Raw genomic sequence first — 25,207 nt, 5'->3', positions numbered from 1 at the left:
CTTGGTTGGAAGACACTCAAAATACACAGTGGCCTCAACAATGGACGTGAAGATACCAATGATCGTGAAGATGGCACAGGACCAGGCAATATTTCTTTCTGTTGTACAAGGGGTTGCCATGAGTCAGTCAACTTGACAGAAATTAGCGATAACAGAAATTATTCTACTGGCCTCTAAATTCTCTGCAGGAAGCATGCAGCCTTGAAACGACACCTACCCTATTGTGTCTAGTATCATAACCAGTGGTATGCATGTCCTGTATTCTCTACCAAATTGTAAGCTCCTTGTGGGCAGAGAACAGATCATCTCCATCTCTGTATGTTTCACAGTATGTGTTAAAGTCTACTATTTTAATAAATAAGTTAAATCATTAGCTTTCAGAAAGCTGCCTTAGTTTACCAGAACTTGAAGCCTAATTTAAACCTTTTGTAAGCCAAGTTCCCATTGATTTTCAAGTCATTTTTCTGAGTATGCTAGGTGATGTGCAGGGAGATAATTTGGTTCTCAGAAATCGAATAATATTCATACTTCTAAGAATGTGACAAGGAGCCCTGGAGGCACTCTGACTACATGCTCGGCTGCTAACTGAAAGGTCAGTGGTTCAAACCCACCAGCCGCTCTGCAGAGAAAGGTTGGCAGTATGTTTCTGTAGATTACAGCCTTAGAAACCCTATGGGGCAGTTCTACTCTGTCCTACAGGATCGCTATTAGTAGGAATCCACTCAATGGCAATGGTTAAGAGTGTGACACCCCTAAACTCCTGCTGAAAAATCCCAGACTTGAGGTTGGGCTACCTATTAATTAGGGATACATAGACAAGAAAAAGTGAGACTAGTAGGATTCCATTTGCCAAATCTTCATCCCTAAATTTTACAATTAGAATCTCAATTTGTGATCTAGCAAAAAGACTGAAGTACCAGAAAAACCTCTGTGTGTCAAAATAACTCACTCCTGTCAGGTGGCCCGATATTAAATCTGACCCTGCAGTCCAGCCTCTGGAAACCTACACAGACAAGCACTTTTAACTAATCATATAATGATGCCAGGAGAGTAAGATCCACCTTCACTCTGGGAGGCTATTTTTATATTTTTCAGTGTTAAGAGCTGCACTCTTCTTACCTGTATGTGCCTTTCATTGCATTTAATAACTATAGTTATTATTATCATGATTGCTGACATCAATGATGGCTGTAACAGTAAGCCAAAAGAACCAGAGGAAACATTTTGCTATTAGATTTAAATTTTCAAGTATTTAAATTCATTTTATTTTGGTATCTTTGAATTTAAAAAAAAAACCACCAATGCCAACAATAGGCAAAATTTATAAATTTGAACAAAAGTAGAAACAAACAACCCAGACACTCTTAAGTAATTTGCCACATGGAAACAATCCATCTGTAGAGGAAAAACCATCAAATTGTAATCTGTGATGTGTGCCAATAAGAAGAAAGATTGTCATCCTTGACAGTGTGTTTGGTTCCTCAAAATTAACACCTTGGGGCCATGTTAAACTGTTAAGCAAGGAGAATAAGATTCTCTTGCTCTTTCTATAGATTTCCACAGCTTGTTTTCCATGACTCATAATGGCTTCCGGAAAAGACTCTTTTCCCCTTGCTCCCGTGGGTCATATGAATGCTCTTTAGCTAATTTTCATCAGCCAGTGTGCTTTCCTATTGCACATCCTTCAGTTGGACCCAAACATTCACCAGGTTACTCATTCCCAGAATAAAATTAGGAGCATTCTTCAAAAAAGTTCAGTCCAAGTTGTCCAGACGAATTCAGATGGATAATCTGAAGGTTAAAAAAAAAAAGCAAATATTATTGTCATGAATTGAATCATGTCCCCCCAAAAATGTGTGTATCAACTTGGTTAGGTCATGTGTGGTTGTCCTCCATTTTGTGATTATAATTATAAGTTGAGAAGATTAGGGTGGGATTGTAATACCACCCTTACTCAGGTCACCTCCCTGATCCAACGTAAAGGGAGTTTCCTTGGGGTGTGGCCTGCACCACATTTTATCTCTCAAGAGATAAAAGGAAAGGGAAGCAAGCGGAGAGCTGGGGCCTTCATACCACCAAGAAAACAGCAGCAGGAGCAGAGCGTGTCCTTTGGACCTGGAGTTCCTGTGCCTGAGAAGCTCCTCGACCATGGAAAGATTGAGGACAAAGATCTTTCTCCAGAGCTAACAGAGAGAGAAAGCCTTCCCCTGGAGATGACACCCTGAAATTGGACTTCTAGCCTACTAGACTGTGAGAAAATAAATTTCTCTTTGTTAAAGCCATCCACTTGTGGTATTTCTATTATAGCAGCACTAAATAACCAAGACAATTATCCACACACCAAATTTCTTAAGTACTACCTGAATTAGAATTGGTATAAAAACTATTTAAAAACCATTTACTCAGAATATGCCTTATAAGACTTCCTAAGCTACCAATTAAGGGCACTTTCCAATCTTACCTTGTACAATGGAGTGTCCCTTATATCCCTAAGAAGACAGTGTAGTTAGAGGAGATGTAGGAAACCTACGGTCTCCTCCAGTGTGCTGCTACAGTACACTTGTGGCTTACTTTCCACATTTATAAAATGAAATGTAGGTGTTCATGCGAGTTTCTTTTGGTTCTAACCCCGTGATTCTAGTAGAGACACATAAGAACTGGGATTTATGCATTCATTCAATAAATCTTATTGAGCATCTGTAACATGTCATGCATCCTTTCCTCACTCAGAGGCATGTGATAGGTGCACCCCACTGCGGATACCTTTATCATGTCACTTACACTCTATATTGAAATTTAAAAAAACAAACCCATTGCCATGGAGTCAATTCTGGCTTATAGCAACCCATAGCACAGAGTAGAACTGCCCCATATGGTTTCCAAGGAGCGGATGGTGGATTTGAACTGCCGGCCTTTTGGTTAACAGCCAAACTCTTAACCACTGCACCACCAGGGCTCATATTGAAACTAGGGGTCCACTAATATGATTCCTTTACTGACTGCCTTGTTATTTTTGCCAGTGAGAAGCAGGATATTTGACACACAGTACTTGCTCAAAAAGCATTCGGTGAGTACCTGGTAGGATGAGTATCCCAGAATGAGGACCAGGAACGAGAGCTATTAAGCATAATCTCCAGTAACAAGATTTCACTGAAACATTCATATTAGATTCTACTTAAGCGTTTCTGAGCAAATAGCAACCTGATCACACTAATGCTTGCCTCCATCTAGCCCAGAACACAAGTGTGTTCTTGGCACTTCCTTGGCTTCCAGTTTGACATATTGAGCCACCCGTTCTGTATGTCTTCAGTTACCTTTCCAGATCTGCCCTCCACTTTTTCCCACCCTGCTTGTGCCCTGGGTGGCTGGCCTATAAGAACTATCTCAGCTGGGCTCCAGTGCCCTCTGGCTCTGGTTGGGTTTGGCCAATGGGGAGTACCAACAGGAGATCAGAGGAAGGAAGAACAGCAAAGTAAGAATATTTATCCCCTCTCTTCAGGGCAACCACAGGCTGTTGTGCCCCTTGACCAAAGGGCTGCCAAACAGCCAAACAGCCCTCTCCACAGTCATTCTCTGGGTACATGTGTCTCTCTGCTTCTCTCTCTATCTCTCTTTCTTTCTTTCTCTCTCTCTCCCCATCTTAGTGCCTTATCCCTAAAAACGGGATTATTGTCGATTGAATTATGGCCTGCAAAACATACATCCACCTGAAACCTCACTTAGAATATGGTCTTTGTAGATCTAATTGAGTTAAGGATCTCGAGATTACAGCATCCTAGATTTAGAAAGGACCATATATCCAATGACTGGTGGCCTTATAAAGGAAAGGAGAGGGAAATTTGAGACACACAGATGCAGAGAAGGAGACACACAGAGGGAATGGCTATGTGAAGATGGAGGCAGAGACTGAAGCGATGTGTCTACAAATCAAGAGTGTCAAGGATTACTCTCAGCTACCAGAAGCTGGCAGAGAGGCATTTAGAGTCTCCCTCAGAATCTCCAGAATCTTTGCCAACACCTTGATTTTGGACTTCTGGCCTCCAGAACTATGGGAGAATAAATTTCTGTTGTTTTAAGCCACCTAGTTTGTGGTAATTTGTTTTGGTGGCCTAGGAAGCTTATAAAAGGATGGTAGCTGTGCCCTACTGTTAGCAGTCTTACAGCACTGCCTTCTCCATTTTGGTTTTCCTATAAAAACCCATCCCTGTCAAGTTGATTCTGACTGGCTTAGTAGTTCCTTTATCAAATTCTCCTCAAATTATTCAATTAGAGTATACCATCAGTTTCCCACTAGAACCTTTACTGGTAACCACACAAGTTATCGGATTATGAATTATACTGTATTATCAAGTATTATGAATCGTAAATGATATAGGCCATCAACACCAAGCACAAGAAGTCACTAATAAATGCTAGTTTCCCTCCTTTTCCTTATTATAATTTTTATACCTCTTTCAGCAGCTACAAATAGTGCCTTTAACATAACTGCTACTTAATAAATATTTGTTGAATGAATAAAAAATTTTTTCTAAGATGCTTCTGACCATGGTTTTGGATTCAAATGCATGGAAATTAATGCACATTAATCTAGATTAAAAAAAAAAAGTTGCCATCAAGTCAATTTCAACTCACGGTGACCCCATGTGTTACAGAATAGAACTGAGTTCCATAGGGTTTTCTTGGCTGTAATATTTATGGAAGCAGATTGCCAGGCCTTTCTTCCAAGGTACCACTGGGGAGGCTGAACCACCAACCTTTAGGTTAGTAGTTGAGTGCAAACTGCTTGTACCACCCAGGGACCTTAATCTAGAGTATCAATTGTTGAATTTAGTTAGAGAAGTTTTTGTTTCAATAATTTGGAGGAGAGGTATTCTGCTTTACAAATCTCATTCTTTTTTTTTCCTCACACTTGAACTGATCCAAGTATTGGCCTGCTGGGATTATGGTTCAACCACAGGAAAAACAGTGCCAATGGATGAGCTGACATTTCAGAAGCAGATGAAGTTTAGCAGACTAAGAGATTAGTTTACTGAGCCTTCCCAGACCTTGGAGGAAATAGTGATTTTGTGTCAAGTCATCTAATTTGTATGTAACTAATTTTGTAAGAAATGCAGTTTGGGGTAAATTATACCTCCTTGAATCTATTCACAATTATAAGGGACAATAAAGTCGAATCATCAATCAAGCTGAATCATCACTTACTGTGTATATCGATCTCACTGATGCATTCCAGAAGTGACTTCTAGTTCTGGTATTGGGGCAAGCAGCACGCTGGCCTGAGTCAGGGGCCTCCTCTGTGTGGTCTCTCCTGTTTTAAGAAGGAAAGATGCTTTAGTCTATATTTAGTCAATAGCAATACAAAAACTGGACAAAATATTCTAATGTAGTAAGTATAATAAGAGAACTGTACTGTCATGGATTAAATTGTGTCCCCCTCCCCAATAAGAATATGTGTTAAAATCCTAGCCCCTACACCAATGATGGAAACCCTGCTGGCATAGTGGTTAAGAACTACAGCTGCTAACCAAAAGCTTGGCAGTTCGAATCCACCAGGAAGTCCTTGGAAACCGTATGGGGCAGTTCTACTCAGTCCTATAGAAACCCTATGAGTAAGAATCAACTTGACGGCAGCAGGGTTTTACACCAATGATAGCGAAGGACCAGGCAGTGTTTTGTTCTGTTGTACATAGGGTCACTATGAGTTGGAATCAACTCGATGGCACCTAACAGCATACCAAAGAATGTAATCCTATTTGAATATAGGATTTCCTTTGTTATGTTAATTAAACCATACCGGAGTAGACCAAACCCGTTGCCCTTGAGTCGATTTCTACTCATAGTGACCCTATAGGACAGAATAGAACTGCCTCATAGAGCTTCCAAGGAGTGCCTGGTGGATTCACACTGCCGACATTTTGGTTAGTAGCCACAGCTTTTAACTACTGCACCACCAGGGTTTCCTACTGGAGTAGGGTGAATACTAAATCTAATTACATCTCAGTTACAGAAACAACAGGGTAGACACAGACATACAAACATGCAGGGGAAGACAGATGCCATGCGAGGACCTCCAAGGAACCAAGGAATGCCTGCGGCTAGTAACAAGAAAGAAATCAACAGGAGACTCTGTTTGGGACTTTTAGCCTCCAAAACTGTGAGAAAATAAATTTATATTCATTAAAGCCAGTCACTTGTGGTATTTCAGTTACAGCAGCACTAGGAAACTAAGACACATACCTTAAGTCTTGAAAGCAGGAGTTGGGCAATTTCCAATGCTCACTGAATTTCCTGCCAATACCTCTGACACATTTAACCCTAAAGTCTGTTTCTTTCCCTTCATTTCTCCTCTGTCCCCATGCCTCACCCAATTTCCTGGGCACAAGCCCTGAAGCATAGTTACAGAGGAGAAAAACTCCCAACCCATTGCCATTGAGTTGATTCCAACTTATAGCTACCCTGCAGGACAGAGTAGAACTACCCCCACACGGTTTCCAAGGAGCAGCTGGTAGATTCAAACTGCCAACCTTTTGGTTAGCAGCCAGGCTTTTAACCACTGCACTACCAGGGCTGCTAGGAGAAACACAGAGAAAACTCGAAAAAGTACTACGTCAGGTAGCAAGAAAAGAATCTCAGTTTGGAAACTTAATGCAAACGTTCCCTTCTATCACATTTTGTTGAAACATGTCCCTGTGGAGAAAATGACATCTTTGATTTCAAGAACATCCTTTTTTCTATGGTCTGTAACAGTTTAAATATCATTAGAAATACCTGTTTTGTGCAGACTGGTAAAATTCCCCTGTGAACTGCTCTGTCTGGTATTTTTTGAGGGACAACTCTGACAAATTTCTATTTCTTCTATGATAATTGGTTTGTTTAGATTTTCTATTTTTTCTGGTGTTACGTTTCATAAATTATATTTTCCCAGAAAATTGTCCATTTTAACTACAGATTTTAGAAACTAAGATAGAAGCCTACTCTTTAGGGGGCAGGAATAGGTGCCTTTTTGAGGCCATTTCCAGCAGATATTGAGGTCTTTCCCATTTCTATGAAAATAATAAAATCACCACTAAATTTAGAATTTCTTTTTACAGGTTTTTAGTCTTCTAAATGATTAAAAAAAAAAAAAACAACAGAATTTCTCTGAGAAAATAGGGCAAAGATGAGAAAAATGAGACCTGTTCTTTACCTAAGCCTGGAACCCTTCTCTCCTTGCTCTCTTCTTCACAGATCCATTTCACCTGAGCCCCATGGCATCTAGGGAGCAGCGGTCGTTCAGTGGTAGAATTCTTACCTTCCATGCAGGAGAACTGGGCTCTATTCCCAGCGAATGAGCTTCATACAAAGCCACCACCCATCTATCAGTGTGTTGCTGTGATGCTGAACAGGTTTCAGCAAGAGTTTACACACTAAGATGGACTAGGTAGAAAGCCTGGTGGTCGGCCACCAGCTAAGAAGTACCAACCACATCTGTGGGGCTAGCTTTATCAGCCCTGTTTGTCTCACATTAAAAGTTCCTAGCAGTCTGTGATCTTTTCTGTTTAAACCTGTGTTTCTCAAAGGGTGATTGTTACAGATAGAAGTCTTACATGGCTCCCAAGATTCTCACTCCCTGTATACACACCCTGCCTAATCCCCTCCCATTGAGTATGGGCGGGACTGTTAGTACGACGGGATTTCACTCCTGTGATTAGGTTACATTATATGGAAAAGGTGAAATGATTTTGGAGGTGTAATAGCCACGACAATGGACTCAAACAAAGTAACGATCATGAAGATGACAGGACCAGGGAACATTTCCTTCTGTTATATATAAGATTCCAAGAGTCAGAGCAGACTTGATGGCACATAACGACAACTACTACAACGGACATACCAAATCAGTTGAATTTGAATAAATCAAGAAGGAGGTTATCATACGAAAATAGAGTGGAAAGGAGTGTGCTGTCTTTTTAGGGAGAGAGCAACTAGGAGTATATAGCAAGGTGTATATAAATTTTTCTATGAGAGACTGACTTGATTTGTAAGCTTTCACTTAAAAAAGCACAATAAAAATTAAAAAGAAAAAAAAAAGAAGAAGAAAATTATCCTGGGTAGCCCTGACTTAATGAGGCAAAAACCCTTAAAATAGTGACTGGGCCCTCCCTGAGATTCTAGAGACTCTTGCTGGGTGGGCTTTAAGAAGCAAACTGCATGTTGGGAGCTGTCTATGGAGAGGACCATGTGGTGGTGGACTGCGGATGATGTCTACATTGGGGGTGGTCTCTACCTGACTGCCAATAAGAAGCCTAGAAACCTGGTGCTTTCAGTTAAACAGCGGCGAGAAAATGAATTCTGCCACTAACACGAATGAGCTCAGAAGCAGAGCCTCTATGACACCTTGATTTCAGCCTTGTGAAACCCTAAGCAGAATATTCAGAAAAGCCATTCCTAGACTTCCAACCCATAGAAACTGTGAGATAATAAATGCATGTAGTTTTAAGCCAACAGTTTCTAGTTGTTACCCAACAATAGAAAACTAAGAGGGATCAACAGACTCTTGGCCTTAAAAATCACCAGAGGCCCTAATGTAAAATGCAGGTTCTTGGGCCCTGCCCCAGATCTATTGAATTAGAATCTCCCTTCATGGAGGCCCAGGAGCCTGAATTTTGACAAATAGCCAAGTTGATTCTGATGCACAGTAAAGCTTAAGAATGAATTTACATGCAAATAATTGCTGAGTCTTTGATAAAGCATCTTATAACTTTCAAAATTTGAGATTTGAAACAGACTTTTTTAAAGGTTAAAATATCAAAGTATTCATGAAACTAAATAATTATGAAAGAAAATGAATAGAAATCTTTTGGCTGGAAAGCCATTCTGCTCATCATTTGCTTATTCACTCAGCTTGCTGATGTTTTGTATCACCGTATAAAGTTATTACCTGTCAAAATGATGGCTAGCCCAAAGCAACTCTCTTTTGTTTCTCCTAGTATTCAAAGTCATGTAACTTACATGCTAAGAGTGAAAATTCTAAAAAAAAAAAAAAAAGATAAAAAGTCAAAAAGTTTGGATATATATCATTTTAATAGCTTCTCCAGAATAGTGAAAATGGGTGAATTTTTTTTCTAGTTCTGCACTAGGAAATAGAATTTCTTTCAAATGATATTAATTCACCAACATTACTTAAGGCAGCAGAAGCAGTCAGAAATATTTAAAAACTTCACAGAAGTCTTTTCATGAATTTGTCAAATCTCTGAACCAAACATTTCTTTGACTTTTTTCAGGGACCTCAGAAGAATCTAAGAAATTCAAAAGAGTCTGTGTGAATTTTGACCTGGCTGAATCTAGAGGACAAATTGGATTTCCAGCAACGAAAACTTTGATGAAAAATAAAACTCCTAACACAGTGTCCATAAAAATGCCCAGGTAGTCCTCTTTTTTTTTTTCTTTTATGATTTCTATCACTTTTTCAAAGGTGCTGTATATCTATGGCATCTGGTATCTAGTCTCAGTTCATCCTTCCAAGGTAGTTTTTGATTCCCACTGAGTAACAGGAAGTCACAGAGTGTGTTCTTCACTTTATTCCCTATGATTTCCATGTCAAAGACAAGGTCCATCTCCCACTGTGAAGTCACATCTAAAACGCCCTGATACTAGCCAGGCTTTCTTGGCGCCTAAGGGAATTTGCCCCATCAATTTTTTATATTCTTATCCCCAAAACTACTTGTTCAGCTAGATTTCACTTGGTTATGGAAGTGAAAAGCCAAAAACAAAACAAGACCAGGAGATGTAAATAAAGTTAGTTGTCTATTGCTATATTCAATCCCCTGTGCTTTCTACTTTCCCACTAGCGGAGTTAAACAATTTTGTTGTAATTGTTTATTTGTCTGCCTCTGTGAGTACAAATATTGTATTTTGTGTACTGTTGACTCCCCAGAACCCACCTTGGAGCATGACACATAATTGTTGCTATTAGTTACTGACAAGTCAATTCCAATTCATGGCAACCCCATATGGGCAGAGTACCGTATTTTTATGAAAATAACATGCACCTTCTACTTTAAAAAAAAAAAAAAATTTTTTTTTTTTCTACTTTTGCTTGCCAGTCTTGTCCTCCCCCCATGAGGTATTTTTGTAAGGGCTGTTATGCCAATTTTTTTTACATAGTGGCACTTATGAAAATACCTCATGGGGAGAGGGCGTATTTGGTAAGCAAATGTAGAAGTCTCATGTTATTTGCATAAAACATGGTCAAACTACTCCATAGGGCTTTCAAGGCTTGACCTTTCAGAAACAAATGGCCAGGCCTGTCTTCTGAGATGTCCCTGGATGGGTTCAAACTGCCAACCTTTTCACTAGTAGTCAAGAGCCTATTTGTGACACAGAATAGGTACTCAGTAAATGTATGTTGACTGATTGAAGGAATCTCATTTAACTTCTCTGTGCCTCATTTTTTTTTTTTCAATAAAATGTGGATTCAAGCAATACAAGGAGGCAACTTTGAGGTGCTGCCCAGGAATTTGGGAGTAAGGAAAATAAGATTGCCCTTTGTCTTATGCTGGGTTCTCTAGAGAAGCAAAACCAGTAAAGCACATAAGTATATATAGAAAGAGATTTATATCAAGGAAATGGCTCATGTGGTTGTAGAGGCTGGAATGTCCCAAGTCCGTGGGTCAGAACAGAGGCTTCTCCTGATTCATGAGCCATGGGGGCTGGCAAACCCAATATTAGCAGGTCAGAGAGAAGGGCTCTTGCTCACAGGCTGCAAAGATTGATGAACCCCAAGATTGGCAGGCAAGACTACAGGTAAGCTGCTAGCTCAAGTCCCAGGATCAGAGGTCAGATGAATAGGAGCCGTTGCAGGATCCAGAAGGGGCAAAAGCCCACAAGACTTGCCAGAATGTCCACTTACATTTGATGCAGGCCACAAGCCCAGGGAAACTCCCTTTCAACTGTTTGGCTACTCACAGCAGATCCCATCATGGGGATGATCACATTACATCAAATCTCATCATGCAAGAGATCACAATATTATACAACTGCCAAACCACTGAGAATCATGGCCCCAGCCAAGATGACATACAACCTTAATCATCACACTGAGACTCTCTGAGACTTAACCCATAATATCACCACACAGTCAGAGCACAAACATTCAAAGTCACCTTCAAAAACTGATTCCCAGGCAGAAGCCTGTCAAACTTTAAAAGTGTTGTGTTAAATGACCCAAACAGGCTAACCCTAAAATGAGGAAGAAAGCCTCAAGTTATCTTGGCAAAGGAATCCTTTTTATAAGACCCACCAAATAACCCTTGACAGTGATTTTAATTTGTAATGGTTAACTCGGCTAAGCCACAGTTCCCAGTTGTCTAGGCAAACACAAGTTTAGCTGCTGTCGTGGAGTAGTTACATCTGATTAGATCAGCTGACCTTGGGTAGAGTAGATTACCTTCCATAATGTAATCTAATGCAATCACCTTGTATCTAACATAATATAATATAATTACTTTACATTGTTTTTGTTAGATGCCATCTAGTCGGTTCCAATTCATAGCAACCCTATGTACAACAGGATGAAATACTGCCCAGTCCTGAGCAATCCTCACAGTCCTTGTTCTGTTTGAGCCCATCATTGCACTGTGTCAATTCATTTCTCTGAGGTCTTCCTCTTTTTCGCTGACCCTCTGCTTTGCCAAGCGTGATGTTCTTCTCCAGGGACTGGTACCTCCTGATAATATATCCAAAGTATGTGAGATGAAGGAGCTTCCAAGGAGCACTCTGACTGTACTTCTTCCAAGACAGGCTTGTTTGTTCATCTGGCAGTCCATGGTATATTTAATATTCTTCAACAATATCATAAGTCAAAGGCATCAATTCTACTTTGGTCTTCCTTATTCATTGTCCAGCTTTCACACGTGTGTAAGGCAATTGAAAACATCATGGTTTGGGATTAAAAATATCTTTGGCATTAGTGGTTAGTGCATAAATTTGAATAATAGTCATGTCTTAGCTATCTAGTGTTGCCATAACAGAAATAACACAAGTGGATGGGTTTAACAAAGAGAAATTTATTTCTTCACAGTAAAGTAGGCTAAGAGTCCAAATTCAGGGCATTGGCTCCAGGGAAAGGCTTTCTCCCTCTGTTGGCTCTGGAGGAAGGTCCTTGTCCTCAACCGTCCCCTGGTTGAGGAGTTTCTCAGGCACAGGGACCCTGGGCCCAAAAGACACGCTCTGCTCCTGGTGCTGCTTTCTTGGTGGTATGAGGTTCCCAACTCTCTACTTGCTTCCCTTTCCTTTTACCTCTTGAGAAATGAAAGGTGGTGCAAGCCACACCCCAAGGAAACTCCCTTTACACTGTAACACCACCTGAGTAAGGGTGGTGTTACAATTCTACCCTAACCCTCTTAACATAAAATTACAATCACAAAATGGAGGACAACCACACAATACTGGGAATCATGGCCTAACCAAGCTGACACATGTCTTTGGAGGGACACAATTCAATCCATGACGAGTCGTATTAACTGATCTTCCTTGCAGGCTTATGGATATTATCCTATCACTCACAGTGTTGTACTTCAGGATAGATCTCAAAATGTTCCTTTTGACGATGAATGCAATGCCATTCCTCTTCAACTTGTCATTCCCGGCATGGTATGATTTTCCAATTCAAAATGACAAGTATCAGTCTATTTCAGCTCACTGATGCCTAGGACATGGATATTTACGCATTCCATTTCATTTTTGACGACTTCAATTTTCCTAGATTCATATTTCGTACATTCCATATCCCACTATTAATGGATGTTTCTGCTATTTCTTCTCGTTATGAGTCATGCCACATCAGCAAATGAAGTTACTGAAAGCTTGACTCCATCGACGTCATTAAGGTCGACTTTACTTTGAGGAGGCAGCTAGCTCTTCCCCAGTTGTATTATGACTGACTTCCAACCTGAGGGGCTCATCTTCTGGCACTATATCAGAGAACATTCTGCTGCTATTGGTAAGATTTACACTGGCCAATTTTTTCTGAATAGACTGCCAGGTCCTTCTTCCTAGCCTGTCTTAGTTTGGAAGCTCCAGTGAAACCTGTCCACCAAGGGTGACCCAGATGGTATTTGAAATGCTGGTGGCAAAGCTCCCAGCATCACAGTAACACACAAGCCACCACAGTACAACAAACTGATAGATGGACGATGGTGGAATCACCACATAATGTAATATAACTAATCATTCGGTTCAGGTCATACCAATGTAGGGTGGATCCTAAAACTAATCACTTTTGAGTTTTAAAAACACTAGAACATACACAGATATACACACTGGGGGAAGACAGACACCATGTGAGGACCTGTCTACCAGCAGAGGGATGCCAAGGATTGCTAGCAGACACCAGAAACTAAGCGAGAGGCTTACAGAAGGAATCAACACAGCAGAGACCCTGATTTGGACTTTCAGCCTCCAGAACTGTGAGAAAGTAAGTTTCTGTTCTGTAAAGCCATCCACTTTTGATATTTCTGTTATGGCAACACTAGGTGGCTAAGACAGCTTCCCACATGGTTCTGCCTAAGGAGAAGAATACACACATTTGCTGTCAGAAGTATTTTGGTCATTATTTCTCTGAATTACATCACTCTTTGTGAATTAATACATTGGCCTTCTTGTTTTGTAAATCAGTCGATGTGAGTTGGATAACACAATGGATATTTCTTGGTGTGTTGCCATTGCAGGAGGCCAAGCCTGCAGGCCTGGATGAAGGCACAGGACCAAATAAATTCACCGAGTTGAGGCACCTATGTGGCCCTGCGGGAGGCGCAGCCAGGCAGCCTCTTCTGGAAGCATCCTGACCTCATCCCATACCTTCCCTTCAAAGGTTCAACAGTGGGTACTGATGCCTACACTGCCGACCTCATCTTGATCAAGTTTTCTTGTAGCTTTAGCAAAGCTAATGTGGCTTATTTGAGGCCAAAAGGAGGAAAATAAAGGTAAGAATAAAAAGTAGTGAGGCGAGGTCTCACCATACTCATTTCTAAGGAGCATTTTGGCGGTACTTCTTCCAAGACAGATTTGTTCGTTCTTCTGCCAGTCCGTGGTATATTCAATATCTCTTGCCAGCCTCGTAATTCAAAGGCATCAGTTCTTCGGTCTTCCTTATTCATTGTCCAGTTTTCACATGCAAATGAGGTGACTGAAAATATCATGGCTTGGGTCAGGTGAACCTTAGTCCTCAAAGTGACATCTTTGCTTTTTAAAATAAAACTTTAAAGAGATCTTTTGCAGCAGATTTGCCCAGTGCAATACGTTTTTGATTTCTTGACTGCTACTTCCCTGGGTGTTGATTGTGGATCCAAGTAAAATGAAATCCTTGACAAATTCAATCTTTTCTCTGTTTATTATGATGTTGCTTATTGGTCCAGTTGTGATGATTTTTGTTTTCTTTATATTGAGGTGTAATCCATACTGAAGGCTGTGGTCTTTGATCTTCATCAGTAAGTGCTTCAAGTCCTCTTCACTTTCGGCAAGAAAGGTTGTATCATCTGCATGTCACAGGTTGTTAATGAGTCTTCCTCCAACCCTAATGCCACATTCTTCTTCATATAGTCCAGCTTCTCAGGTTATTTGCTGAGCATACAGGTTGGATAAGTGTGATGAAAGAAGACAACCCCATCACACACAATTTTCCTGATTTTAAACCACACACTATCCCCTTGCTCTGGTCGAACAGCTGCCTCTTGGCCTATGTATGGGTTCCTCACAAGTACAACTAAGTGTTGTAGAATTTCCATTCTTTGTAATGTTATTCATTGACTATGTTATGATCCACATAGTCAAATGCCTTTGCACAGTCAATAAAACACAGGTAAACATCTTTCTGATGTTCTCTGATTTCCACCAAGATCTATCTGACATCAGCAGTGATATCCCTTGTTGCATGTCCTCTTCTGAATCTGGCTTGAATTTCTGGCAGTTCCCTGTGCATGTACTGCTGTGATGTTTTTGAATTCTTCTCAGAAAAAAAAAAAATTATTTTATTGTGTTTTAGGTGAAAGTTTACAATGCAAATTAGTTTTTCATTCAAAAATTTATTCACAAATTGTTTTGTGTTTAGCAAAATTTTACTTGCACGTGATATTGATGATACCCTTCTATGATTTCCACATTCTATTGGATCACCATTCTTTAGAATGGGCACAAATGTGGATCTCCTCCAGTTGGTTGGCCAGGTAGCTATCTTCCACATTTATCTCTGCATCTATCAGTTTAAGATAGATTTACATTATCCAAGGTGCCATGTTCCTACTATGTTCAAAGCTCCATCTGTTATTATTAACAGTGATCCTAAAACTACTCATTGGCTCACAATTTGGCTTATGTAAAAATCAGATGAAAATGGGAAAATAACTGACTGTAAAGTTTCCTAGAATCAACAACTAAAAAGAAAAAAAGAGAGAGAAGGAAAAGAAAAAAAACCTCCTTTAACTGACAGCTCTCAGTGATCTGACCCATTGACTTAGTTCCGGGCTAATCCCCATTGCTGATATCCTTCATACTTCAAGGAATGAAACTGATGAAGTGTTGAATCATTTTTCTTTTATTCTCTGGATAAGCACTAGCAAAAGTTATAATTTAGAGGAAAAAAAAGTCTTTGAAACACCTTTCTCGGAGAGCAATTCCTCTCTTTTCAACATAGGCAGTGTAGAGTTGTTTTAATTTGACAAATATTTACTGCATATCTACAATGTACCAGGAGTTCTGGGGACACAACGAGTTAAGTGCTCAGCTGCTAACAAGAAAAAAAAGGTTGGTGGTTCAAACCTACTCAGCAGCTCTGTGGGAGAAAGACCTGGCAACCTGCTCCTGTAAAGATTACAGCTAGAAAACCGTACAGGGCAGTTCTACTCTGTCACAATGGGTCCCTATGAGTCAGAATCGACCTGACAACACCTAAAAACAACACTATGTGTCAAGGCCCCTGGGTGGCACAAGAGATTTGCATTGGACTTGAAGAAACCCTTGTAGTGCAGTGATCAAAGCGCTCAGCTTCTAACCAAAAGGTAGGCAGGTGCTCCATGGGAGAAAGATGTGGCAGACTGCTTCTGTAAGGACTTAGAGCCTAGGAAACCCTATGGGGCAGTTCTACTCTGTCGTATAGGGTCGCTATCAGTCAGAATCAACCACAATGGGCTTAAGGAGACCTGGTGGAGCAGTGGTTAAGCTCTAGGCTGCTAACCAAAAGGTCGGTGGTTTGAACCCTTCAGCCACTCCACGGGAGGAAGATGTGGCACTCTGCTTCTGTAAAGATTACAGCCTTGGAAGCCCTATGGGGCAGTTCTACCCTGCCCCAAAGGGTCACTATGAGTCATAATCAACTCAACAACAATGGTTAACAACCTAAATGTTGATGGTTTAAACCCACCAACCACACTGTGGAAGAAAGGCCTGGCAATCTACTTCTGTAAAAAGTATAGCCAAGAAAACCCTGTAGAGCAGCTCTACTCTGTAACACATGGGATCAATTTGAATCAGGATCAACTCAATGGCAACTCAGTGGCAAGAAGTCCCCAGATGGAACAAATGGTAAGCATGGACTATTAACTGAAAGACTGGCAGCACCCAGAGGCATCTTGGAAGAAAGTCCTGGCAATCTGCTTCTGAGAGGTCACAGCCTTAAAAACCCTCTGGAGCAGTTCTGCACATACAGGTTCTCCATGAGATAAAACCAACTCAACAGCAATTGTTTTGGTTTTAGTGCTGTGTACCAGGGCACTATGCTAAAAGCTAAAGTTACAATGATAAAGATCATCAGATATTGTCCTCAGGTAACTAACTGGCTCATGGGGGAAACATCAATCAAATGATAATATAAAAAATATAAAATAGCAAGAGTGATCATTGCTATGAAGAGAGTTTATGGTGTTATGAGGGTGTGTAATAAGGGGTATTGACCTAGTCGAAGAAGACTGCCTTGAGAAAGCATTAGTTAAGCCAAGACCACAGGAGAAGGGTTGGCATTAACTAGAGAAAGATAGGTGTAGTGGTGTCCCAGGAGTGGCAACAGAGGCAAAATCGTTCCAGCAGGGACAGGCTATGTAAAGATGGAGAAGATGTTTATCTGCATATGTTTTTTTTTTTTTTTTCTGCATATGTTTTATCATCACTTCTTCCAGGTCTGGCATAAATGGCTGCCATATAAAAGCATTCAATGAATGAATAGAATAAATCATTCTATTCTGCCTATGGCTTTTTCACATTTGTGAATTTCTTCCTGGTTGTAGAGTTGCCCTGTGCGTTTTGATCTATTCTGTAACCAGGCAGATGGCTACAGCCTTTACTGCTTTATGAACCCAAATCTGTATTTTAAGAGTCATAAATATTATAGTTAAGCAAGTAAAAATTAAATTTTTATGTTATCTTGCTTGAGTGCAGGACATCTGGCACCAGTAAGTTATCTTGTCTTCTGCAGGAAATTGAAGCCTGCTTGGTCTTCACTACACTGGCCATAAACAGGTTGCAAAATATAATTTTACATTTCCATTAGTTTTATTTTGGGGTAATATAAATAGCTGGGTCATCCACTTACTTTTGACATTTAGTAATTCTCTTTCACAATAAAATTCAGTTTCCTTTGCTTCATGTTCCCTTAGAACCCACCCACATTAACTGCAAAAAAACATGTCGGCCAGTGCTGAAATGCTGCTTTATGGATGGCTCATATTGTCACACACAAGCCCCTAAAACCTTATATAGAGAAAATGTTTCATCTCAGTTTTCAGTGTTAAATGTGAAAGAGCCAGAATAGCTTTGATCTGTGGTTTGAACCAGCAAGGTTAAACAGTTGCCATTAAGTGGAATGCTGGGAAGTGCATTCATTGGATAGCCCTCGGTTTGAATCCTGATTCTTACTAGTGGGCCAGTCACTTAAACTCTCTTAGCTTCGTTTTTCTCATCAGGAAAAAAGTGAGGTTCTCATGAAATTAAATAAAATGGTACATGTGAAAATACTGTGCACATGGAAGGTGTTTAGTGAGATATTAACTAGCTTCCCTTCTCTGAAGGCAGCCAGGGATAGAATCTCCTAATGATATCATACAGGGTATTGCTGGCTCAGTGGTAAAATTCTCACCAGGGATAGAATCTCCTAATGATATCATACAGGGTATTGCTGGCTCAGTGGTAAAATTCTCACCTTCTGTGAGAGAGACCCAGGTTCGATTCCCAGCCAGTACACTCCACGTACAGTCATCACCTGTCTGTCAGTGGTGGCTTGAGTGTTGCTATGATGCTTAACAGGTAAGCTGGACTAGGAAGAAAGGCTTGGTGATCTACTGTCACAAATCAGTCAGTGAAAACCCTATGGATCACAGCAGTCTGATCTGCAGCCAATCGTGTAGAGGTCGCAAGACCAGGCAGATTTTCATTCCACTGTGCATGGGGGCTTCATGGATTGGGGCTGTCTTAACAGCAGCTAATAACAACACCAACTCTATTGTAAGGTCTGTGAAGCCAGGGACTCTGCTGTACTGTGTGCCACTGCATCACCAGTCCTTAGCATAATACTTGGCCCGTAGTCGATCGAGGTTCAACAAATTTTGGTTGAATATTTGAAGGTGAGGAATTTCAGGTTTTAAAGGTTTCACCAGTTTAAATGGACATAGTGGGGAGATACGAAATGACCTCTAGATGTAATCTCTAATGCTAGACGCCTGGTGTCACAGAAATGTATTTATCCAGCATTTGAACACCCTTGCAGCTGAGGGATAATTCCAAGTATGTGGAAGCCAGAGGGCAGATACTCTCTCTCCCTGCTTCTTGGTACCTAGAGTACCAATCTGTGGCCTAGACTCCGTCAATCAGATACTCCTCCAAACAGATGCTTCTCCTTGAGGCTTGAAACCCTGGGGAGTTATGCAAATCTGCACAGCAGTCAAAGAATATTCCCAGCAACTCGGAGGGAGCACCCATTGGTTTTAACACCAGCAGGGAGCATTCTTACCAGACCATTCCTATGATGCAACATGGGCTGTGTTCTTGGCTGCCTGATTTTGGCTGCCTGACCTCCCTTCTTGTTGTTATTAGCTGCTCTCTAGTTGGCCTACAACTCATGGCACAACTGAATTGAAACACTGCCAGGTCCTGCTCCTGCCCTTGATGGTTGCGGATCAGACTGCTGTGACTGATTTTGGAAGTAGATCATCAGGCTTTTCTTTCTAGTCGTTCTTAGTCAGGAAGTTCCACTGAAACCTGTTCAGCATCACAGCAACACGCAAGCCTCCAGTGACAGACAGGTGGTGGCTACATATGAGGTACAGTGGCCAGGAATTCAAGCCAGGTCTCCTACTTGGAAGGCAAGAATTCCGTCAATAAACCACCACTGCCCCCTGGCCTCTCTTACCTGTTTATTTTCTAAGCTCAGATTCCCTAACCTTCCTGTTGCTTCTATGAACTATCTACTGTTGTTGTTGTTGTTAGGTGCCATCGAGTCGGCTCTGACTCATAGCAGCCCTGGACACAACAGAACGAAACACTGCCCGGTCCTGAGCCATCCTTACAATTGTGGTTATGCTTCAGCCCATTGTTGCAGCCACTGTGTCAATCCACCTCATTGAGAGTCTTCCTCTTTCCTGCTGACCCTGTACTTTACCAAGAATGATGTCCTTCTCCAGAGACTGATTCCTCCTGACAACATGTCCAAAGTATGTAAGACGCAGTCTCGCTATCCTTGCTTCTAAGGAGCATTCTGGTTGTACTCCTTCCAAGACAGATTTGTTCATTTTTTTGTCAGTCCATGGTATATTCTTCTTCAACACCACAATTCAAAGATGTCAATTCTTCTTCAGTCTTCCTTATTCATTGTCCAGCTTTCTCATGCATATGATGCAATTGAAAATACCATGGCTGGGTCAGGCGCACCTTAGTCTTCCAGGTGAACTACCTACTAGTTATCCAATAAATTCCTTTTCTTCCAAGTCAGCCAAATTGATTTCTATTGTTCGCATCCAATGATTCAGGTGCTAGTCCAGTGTTTCTGCTCCTGGCCTTTGTGGTCTCCCCATTAAGAACTATTTCTAGGGATACCTTTCAAAGTTACATTTGCATAGTTCTTAAAATCTCTTCTTCAAGATGGTCAATGTTTTTCATTATTCTTTTACATCTCTAACAACTCTATAGAAATGTATTATATGTTTTTTAATGAAGTTGAATTATATTCCCTCTGATCTACTCTTTGTCTCTTCCGTTGTTCTCATCTTTCCCAACCCTAACATTCATCCCTTGCTCATCTACTCTTTTTATTCGATACTTATTTCCCCTTAGGGTTTGTGTGATTTAATAAGCCCTTATTGTGCATGAACTACATGCCAGATATCATTCTCAAGACAAGCACACAAATATGAATAAGACAAAGCCGTCTCCTGTGTGAAAATAATAGTCGAATGAATAAAATGTAAAGCAGATTAATGCCAAGACGGGCAACATAAGCCAACACATTTTCAAAGCAGAGAGGAAAATATTACAGACATAAAAGTTGGGATTTGATTCTGTACTACATCTGACATCTCTTTCTATAACAATGAGATTCACTCATATCTATTAGTGTTTACGGTGCTCCTACTACATACTAGGGTCTTGGGTAATGGCTCCTTATTTCTCTCTTGTAGGATGAATAAACGTCTTTCTTAGGGTGTAAGGCTATCCATCTGTGTGTGTGTGTGTGTGTGTGTGTGTGTGTGTGTAACAACACCTACTTTGTGATACATGAACAACTGGAGAGACATTCTAGAATGTATAGCTAGAGTTGACAATAAGCAGCTCTGCCAAATGTCATACACAGTCACAGCTTTCTTTGAACTGCTTTTTTTTTTTTTTACCTCATGTTACTGCTCCTCCAGAGAACCATGCTGGCACCTTTTTTCCCTGACATTCTCACTGCTGCCTATAATCCATCATTACAAAGAGAGGCCTTAAAAACGGCACTCAGGAGAGACGTTATTTCCTTTCCATTTCTCTCTCAGAAAGAGCAACTTATAATGGGGAGGGAAAAAAATTGCATTTAGGTTAAAGGAATATAAATAACAGGTAAGAATCTGTTTCTTCCCCCTTGGTTTTAAAAAAGGCCGTCATCCTTTGGCCTGCATTAAACATTAATATTATATACCTGGTAATAAACCCAGAAGATTTTTAGTGAGAGCTATTAAAGGGAAAGGATGGCTGAGACAGGTAACTTTGGAGAACGAAAATCGCAAGCTCATAAATACAACTTGCGAGGTCAGTCTTACGGGTAGCTAGTACTTTAAATTTGTGATTCCCCTGACTATATGGGTTGACGGGGGGACTACTGACTTTTTCTCAGACAAGACTGCAGTGTTCAAAATTACAACTTGAAAAAAGAAATGCCCCGAATTCCTAGGGTAACCAAAAAGGCCAGCAGAACTGGGTTAAGACATTGCTGGTGAGTGAATGTAAGGCACATGTCCTGGATAAGAAAAGTGAATGGAGAAAACGCCATTTTCTACTTTTAAATTTTGATTTTGCCATTTGAAACAGCCCTGTGGTTTTTATTTCATTAACCAAATAAAATTTGCATTGACCACATACAGTTCTCATCGACTTTTCCCACATTTGTCGTTAGCTGCCATCAAGTCATACCCAGCTCATGGCGACCCCATGCACAATGAAACGAAACGCTGCCCCATTCTGCGCCATCGCCATGATGGGCTGTGGATCAGACCCTTGTGATCCACAGGGTTCTCATTGACTGTTTTTCAGAAGTAGATCACCAGGCCTTCCTTCTTAGTCTGTTTTAGCCTGAAAGTTCTGTTCACATCTGTTCAGCATCACAGCAACACAAGCCTCCACTGGCAGATGGATAGTGACTGCACATGAGGTACATTGACTGGGAATCGAACCTGGGTCTCCTGCGTGGCAGGTGAGAATTCTACCAGTGAACCACCACTACATCCCTCCCCACATTGACTGGTGTCGGATGACTATTTAGCTAATGCTTATTACTACTTGCTATAACAATAATTTTACTGCCAATGCTGAGAGTAGAAGCTATAAATTTTATTAAAAATTCGAGCCCTTTAGGTGCACCCAGTCTCATTTTTTCCTGAGGCTAAGAGTCTGCTAATTTAAAAGCTAGCAAAAGGCTTGAAACAGCGACATGTTGTGCCAATCTCTGTAACTACAGATGCAGCTGCAGAAGAGAGGCCAAGGGTTTGTTCCGTTTCCTTCCATTTTTGAAAACCATCTACACACCGAACTTGAAGCCTCCTTTTCCAACTTCTTACAAAGTTCAAAGAGGTGTGCTCACTGGCTGGGTACAAGGAGCTTTACTAATATTACTCATAAGTCTATGGTTTTCCAGGTGTCAAGGATATTACTTCTCCTGGATGAAGAAGAAGCTTTTGCCCCTGTCACATTCTCCCTGTCTTTCTTTTAAATGTGAGTTGACAGCTTGAATTCAGAGAGAAGCTTCACAATTAGAAGAGGGAGATGGAACCACACAGCATCTGTGCTCACAGCCCCCTTAGCTGCTCTAATTAGGATTCCCTTATTCTATTTCTTTTACTCAGGAGAGGACAGGGGGCCTTTTAATTGAGGCTATTAGAAGTTCTCTTTGCACAATGACACCCTCTGCTAAGTGAAGGTTCCAGCGAAGCCATGCCCACTCTGCAATTACTTCTTGCGATTCTGAGGAATAATGGTATCTTGTCTCATTTAAAAATAAATCTCAGGCTTATTCCTTATTACTTTCTCAGCTCTACCAACTCGCATGAATTTCTTCGTGCCAGTTAAGCAAACTTCCCATTATTTAAGGAGGTGGTTTTGATCGTAACTGTCCCTTGCTAATAAGACATATTAAACTGGATTTCATTTGCCCACAGCTCTTTTTTCCAGATACAAGACTAATTTAAACAAGCTCAGATCTCTGCATCTTGAGGTTACTCTGGGGTGAAATTGTGAAGCTTTGGAATTTCCTAAGCCGTGTTCCGCTTAGTGTCACAGAACTCACCTGAAATAACCTGCACGTTCAATGTTCTCAGTTTCTCAGAATCACTCTCTCTTAAGAGAACAGATGTAGGCCTGTATTTATGACCTGTTCCAAGAAGAGAAATTAAATATTTAGATGACAAGCAAGCACATTCTCAATATATATTCCTCATGTTGGTTCAAAGGATCACCAAGGAAAATGGGCCTTTCACAACAGGGCCTGGAGAAACAAGGCATTAAGAGCTTTTCCTTATTAAACTATTTTCCGTTAACAAATGCAGGTTCTTCCTAAGACCAGTGGCTTTGCCACTGTCATTAATGCTACTATCCCATCTCATCTCATGCATGACTAATATTTAATAATGTTTAATGTCCTAACTGGAGCTCTCGTGGTGCAGTGGTTAAGAGCTCACCTTCTAACCAAAAGGTTGGCAGTTCAGATTCACCAGCCACTTCTTAGACACCCTATGGGGAAATTCTACGCTGTCCTATAAGGTTGCTATAAGTTGGAATTGACTCAACAGCAGTGGGTTTGGTTTGGTTTTTAGGATGTCCTAACTGGTGTGGCATTTGTAATTACTTTATATTCTTGGATTTGCAAGGTAAGCCTTTAAAATCCACTAAGCCTATCCTTTGAGTAGGTGTTCGTAAGAACTTAACGGGACTCCCCTCCCATTTCCCCCTCCCGCCAATACTGGTCTCGTTCTTTATATTTTTTCTGATGTTCTTTTCCCTAATAAATACTCATACGGAAAAGTGGGTTAAAAAACTCAAAACTATGTGCTATTTGCAAATAGCACACATTTATTTAAAATAATATAATTTTCAAAACTAGAAAGACCCTGGGTCTTGGTTCTGACATTTTACTAGCTGTATAACTCTTTGGACAAATACTTAACCTGTCTAGAGCTTTTTTTTTTTTTAATCTATAAAATGAAAATAATAGCACATACCCTGTTTACTTTGAGAATCTAGTGGAAAGCTTATGAAAGTGCTCTGAAAATGTTTATTCTACAAATACATAATATTAATGATATTATTAACTGAAGTATTAAGAACCTTATGTACTAAGGTATACATGACAAACCTTGAAACTGCTTTCAGAAATATCTGCAACAAATACTTAGCCAAAAGAATGGCACCTTCTTCCCTCAAACCTAGAGACAAGCACTTGTTCTACCTACTGCAAGGACTAACACTGCCTTGCCTTGTACACAACAGAAGAGCCTTGGGAAATAATGCAACAAACACAATAGTACTTTCTTTTTTTAAAACCTATGCACCAGATACTGTGCTAAACTTCTTACACGATCTCTTTAGTTGAATCCTTACCTCAGTCCTGTTTACAGAGGATTACCTTTGTTTTACCATACTCAGATATGACAACTTGCTCGAAGTCACATAGCTAGTAAGTGGTAGTCCGAGGATTCTGACCCAAGTCTATTTTTCTCCAAAGCCTATTCTTATAATGATTACTCGTATCGTGCACTGTCCAGCAGGCCTGATATTCAGCCAGTGTATGCATGGATACACACCAGTAGGACTGAGCCAGTAGTTTGCAGTCAATGTTCATCCTGGTAGTGGGTGCCTATGTCATAACTGTTGTTACTGATTTTTAATATCACCTCTAGTATCCTGATTTGCAATTATACAGCTTAGCCCTACACTGCCATTAATCTATTGACATTCCTACAATTATTAAAGATTGTCTTCAACCACATTCATCACCTAAGACCACTCCTGCTTAAGATCCCTAACTCTGAAGTTATCACCACTCCTGTTCTTCCACCTCTCTTCCACCATCACTTCCACTAAGCCTCTCCTTCATTGCATCTCAACTTCCAGTTCATCAAATCCTTCCTATTCACCCGATCTTTCTTTTCTTCCTAAATTCCCTTGTCTGGGTAGTAGAAAGACACATGAAACTCTTTGGATGCTGGCACTGTGCCTTACTTATGCTTATATTCCTAGAATTGCCACTTACACACGGTGTTGTTCTTGTTGGCTGCCATCAAGTCGGTCCCCAGTTCATGGCAGCCTCATCCACAAGGGGCTTTGAATTGTTGTGATGCACAGAGTTTTCATCAGTTGATTTTTCAGAAATATATTGCCAGGCCTTTCTTCCTAACCTGTCTTAGCCCAGACTTTCTGCTGAAATATGTTCATGAATATATTATACTCATGAATATAATTTCTTTTTAATTCAATTTGGCATATACTGAACAAGCCTCCACTA

At 40.5% G+C, this 25,207-nt stretch overlaps 1 protein-coding gene across 1 annotated transcript in view; it reads right to left on the bottom strand.

Annotated features, from left to right (window-relative positions):
* Positions 1–1,274: 1,274 nt before the first annotated feature.
* Positions 1,275–25,207, bottom strand: part of TMEM156 (transmembrane protein 156) — a 49,072-nt gene continuing 25,139 nt past the window's right edge. Inside the window, exons 5-7 of the mRNA XM_049886349.1 lie at positions 22,994–23,077; positions 5,203–5,308; positions 1,275–1,791 (exon numbers count right to left, since the gene is read on the bottom strand). Coding sequence (XP_049742306.1) covers positions 5,217–5,308; positions 22,994–23,077 — 176 coding nt within the window. The 3' untranslated portion in view covers positions 1,275–1,791; positions 5,203–5,216. The remainder of the gene's footprint in view (positions 1,792–5,202; positions 5,309–22,993; positions 23,078–25,207) is intronic.

Source organism: Elephas maximus, chromosome 5 (assembly GCF_024166365.1).
Source record: "Elephas maximus indicus isolate mEleMax1 chromosome 5, mEleMax1 primary haplotype, whole genome shotgun sequence".
In the NCBI taxonomy this organism is placed as follows: Eukaryota; Metazoa; Chordata; class Mammalia; order Proboscidea; family Elephantidae; genus Elephas; species Elephas maximus.
Note: the sequence above shows the minus strand (reverse complement) of the source record. Positions and strands in the feature narration are given on the sequence as shown.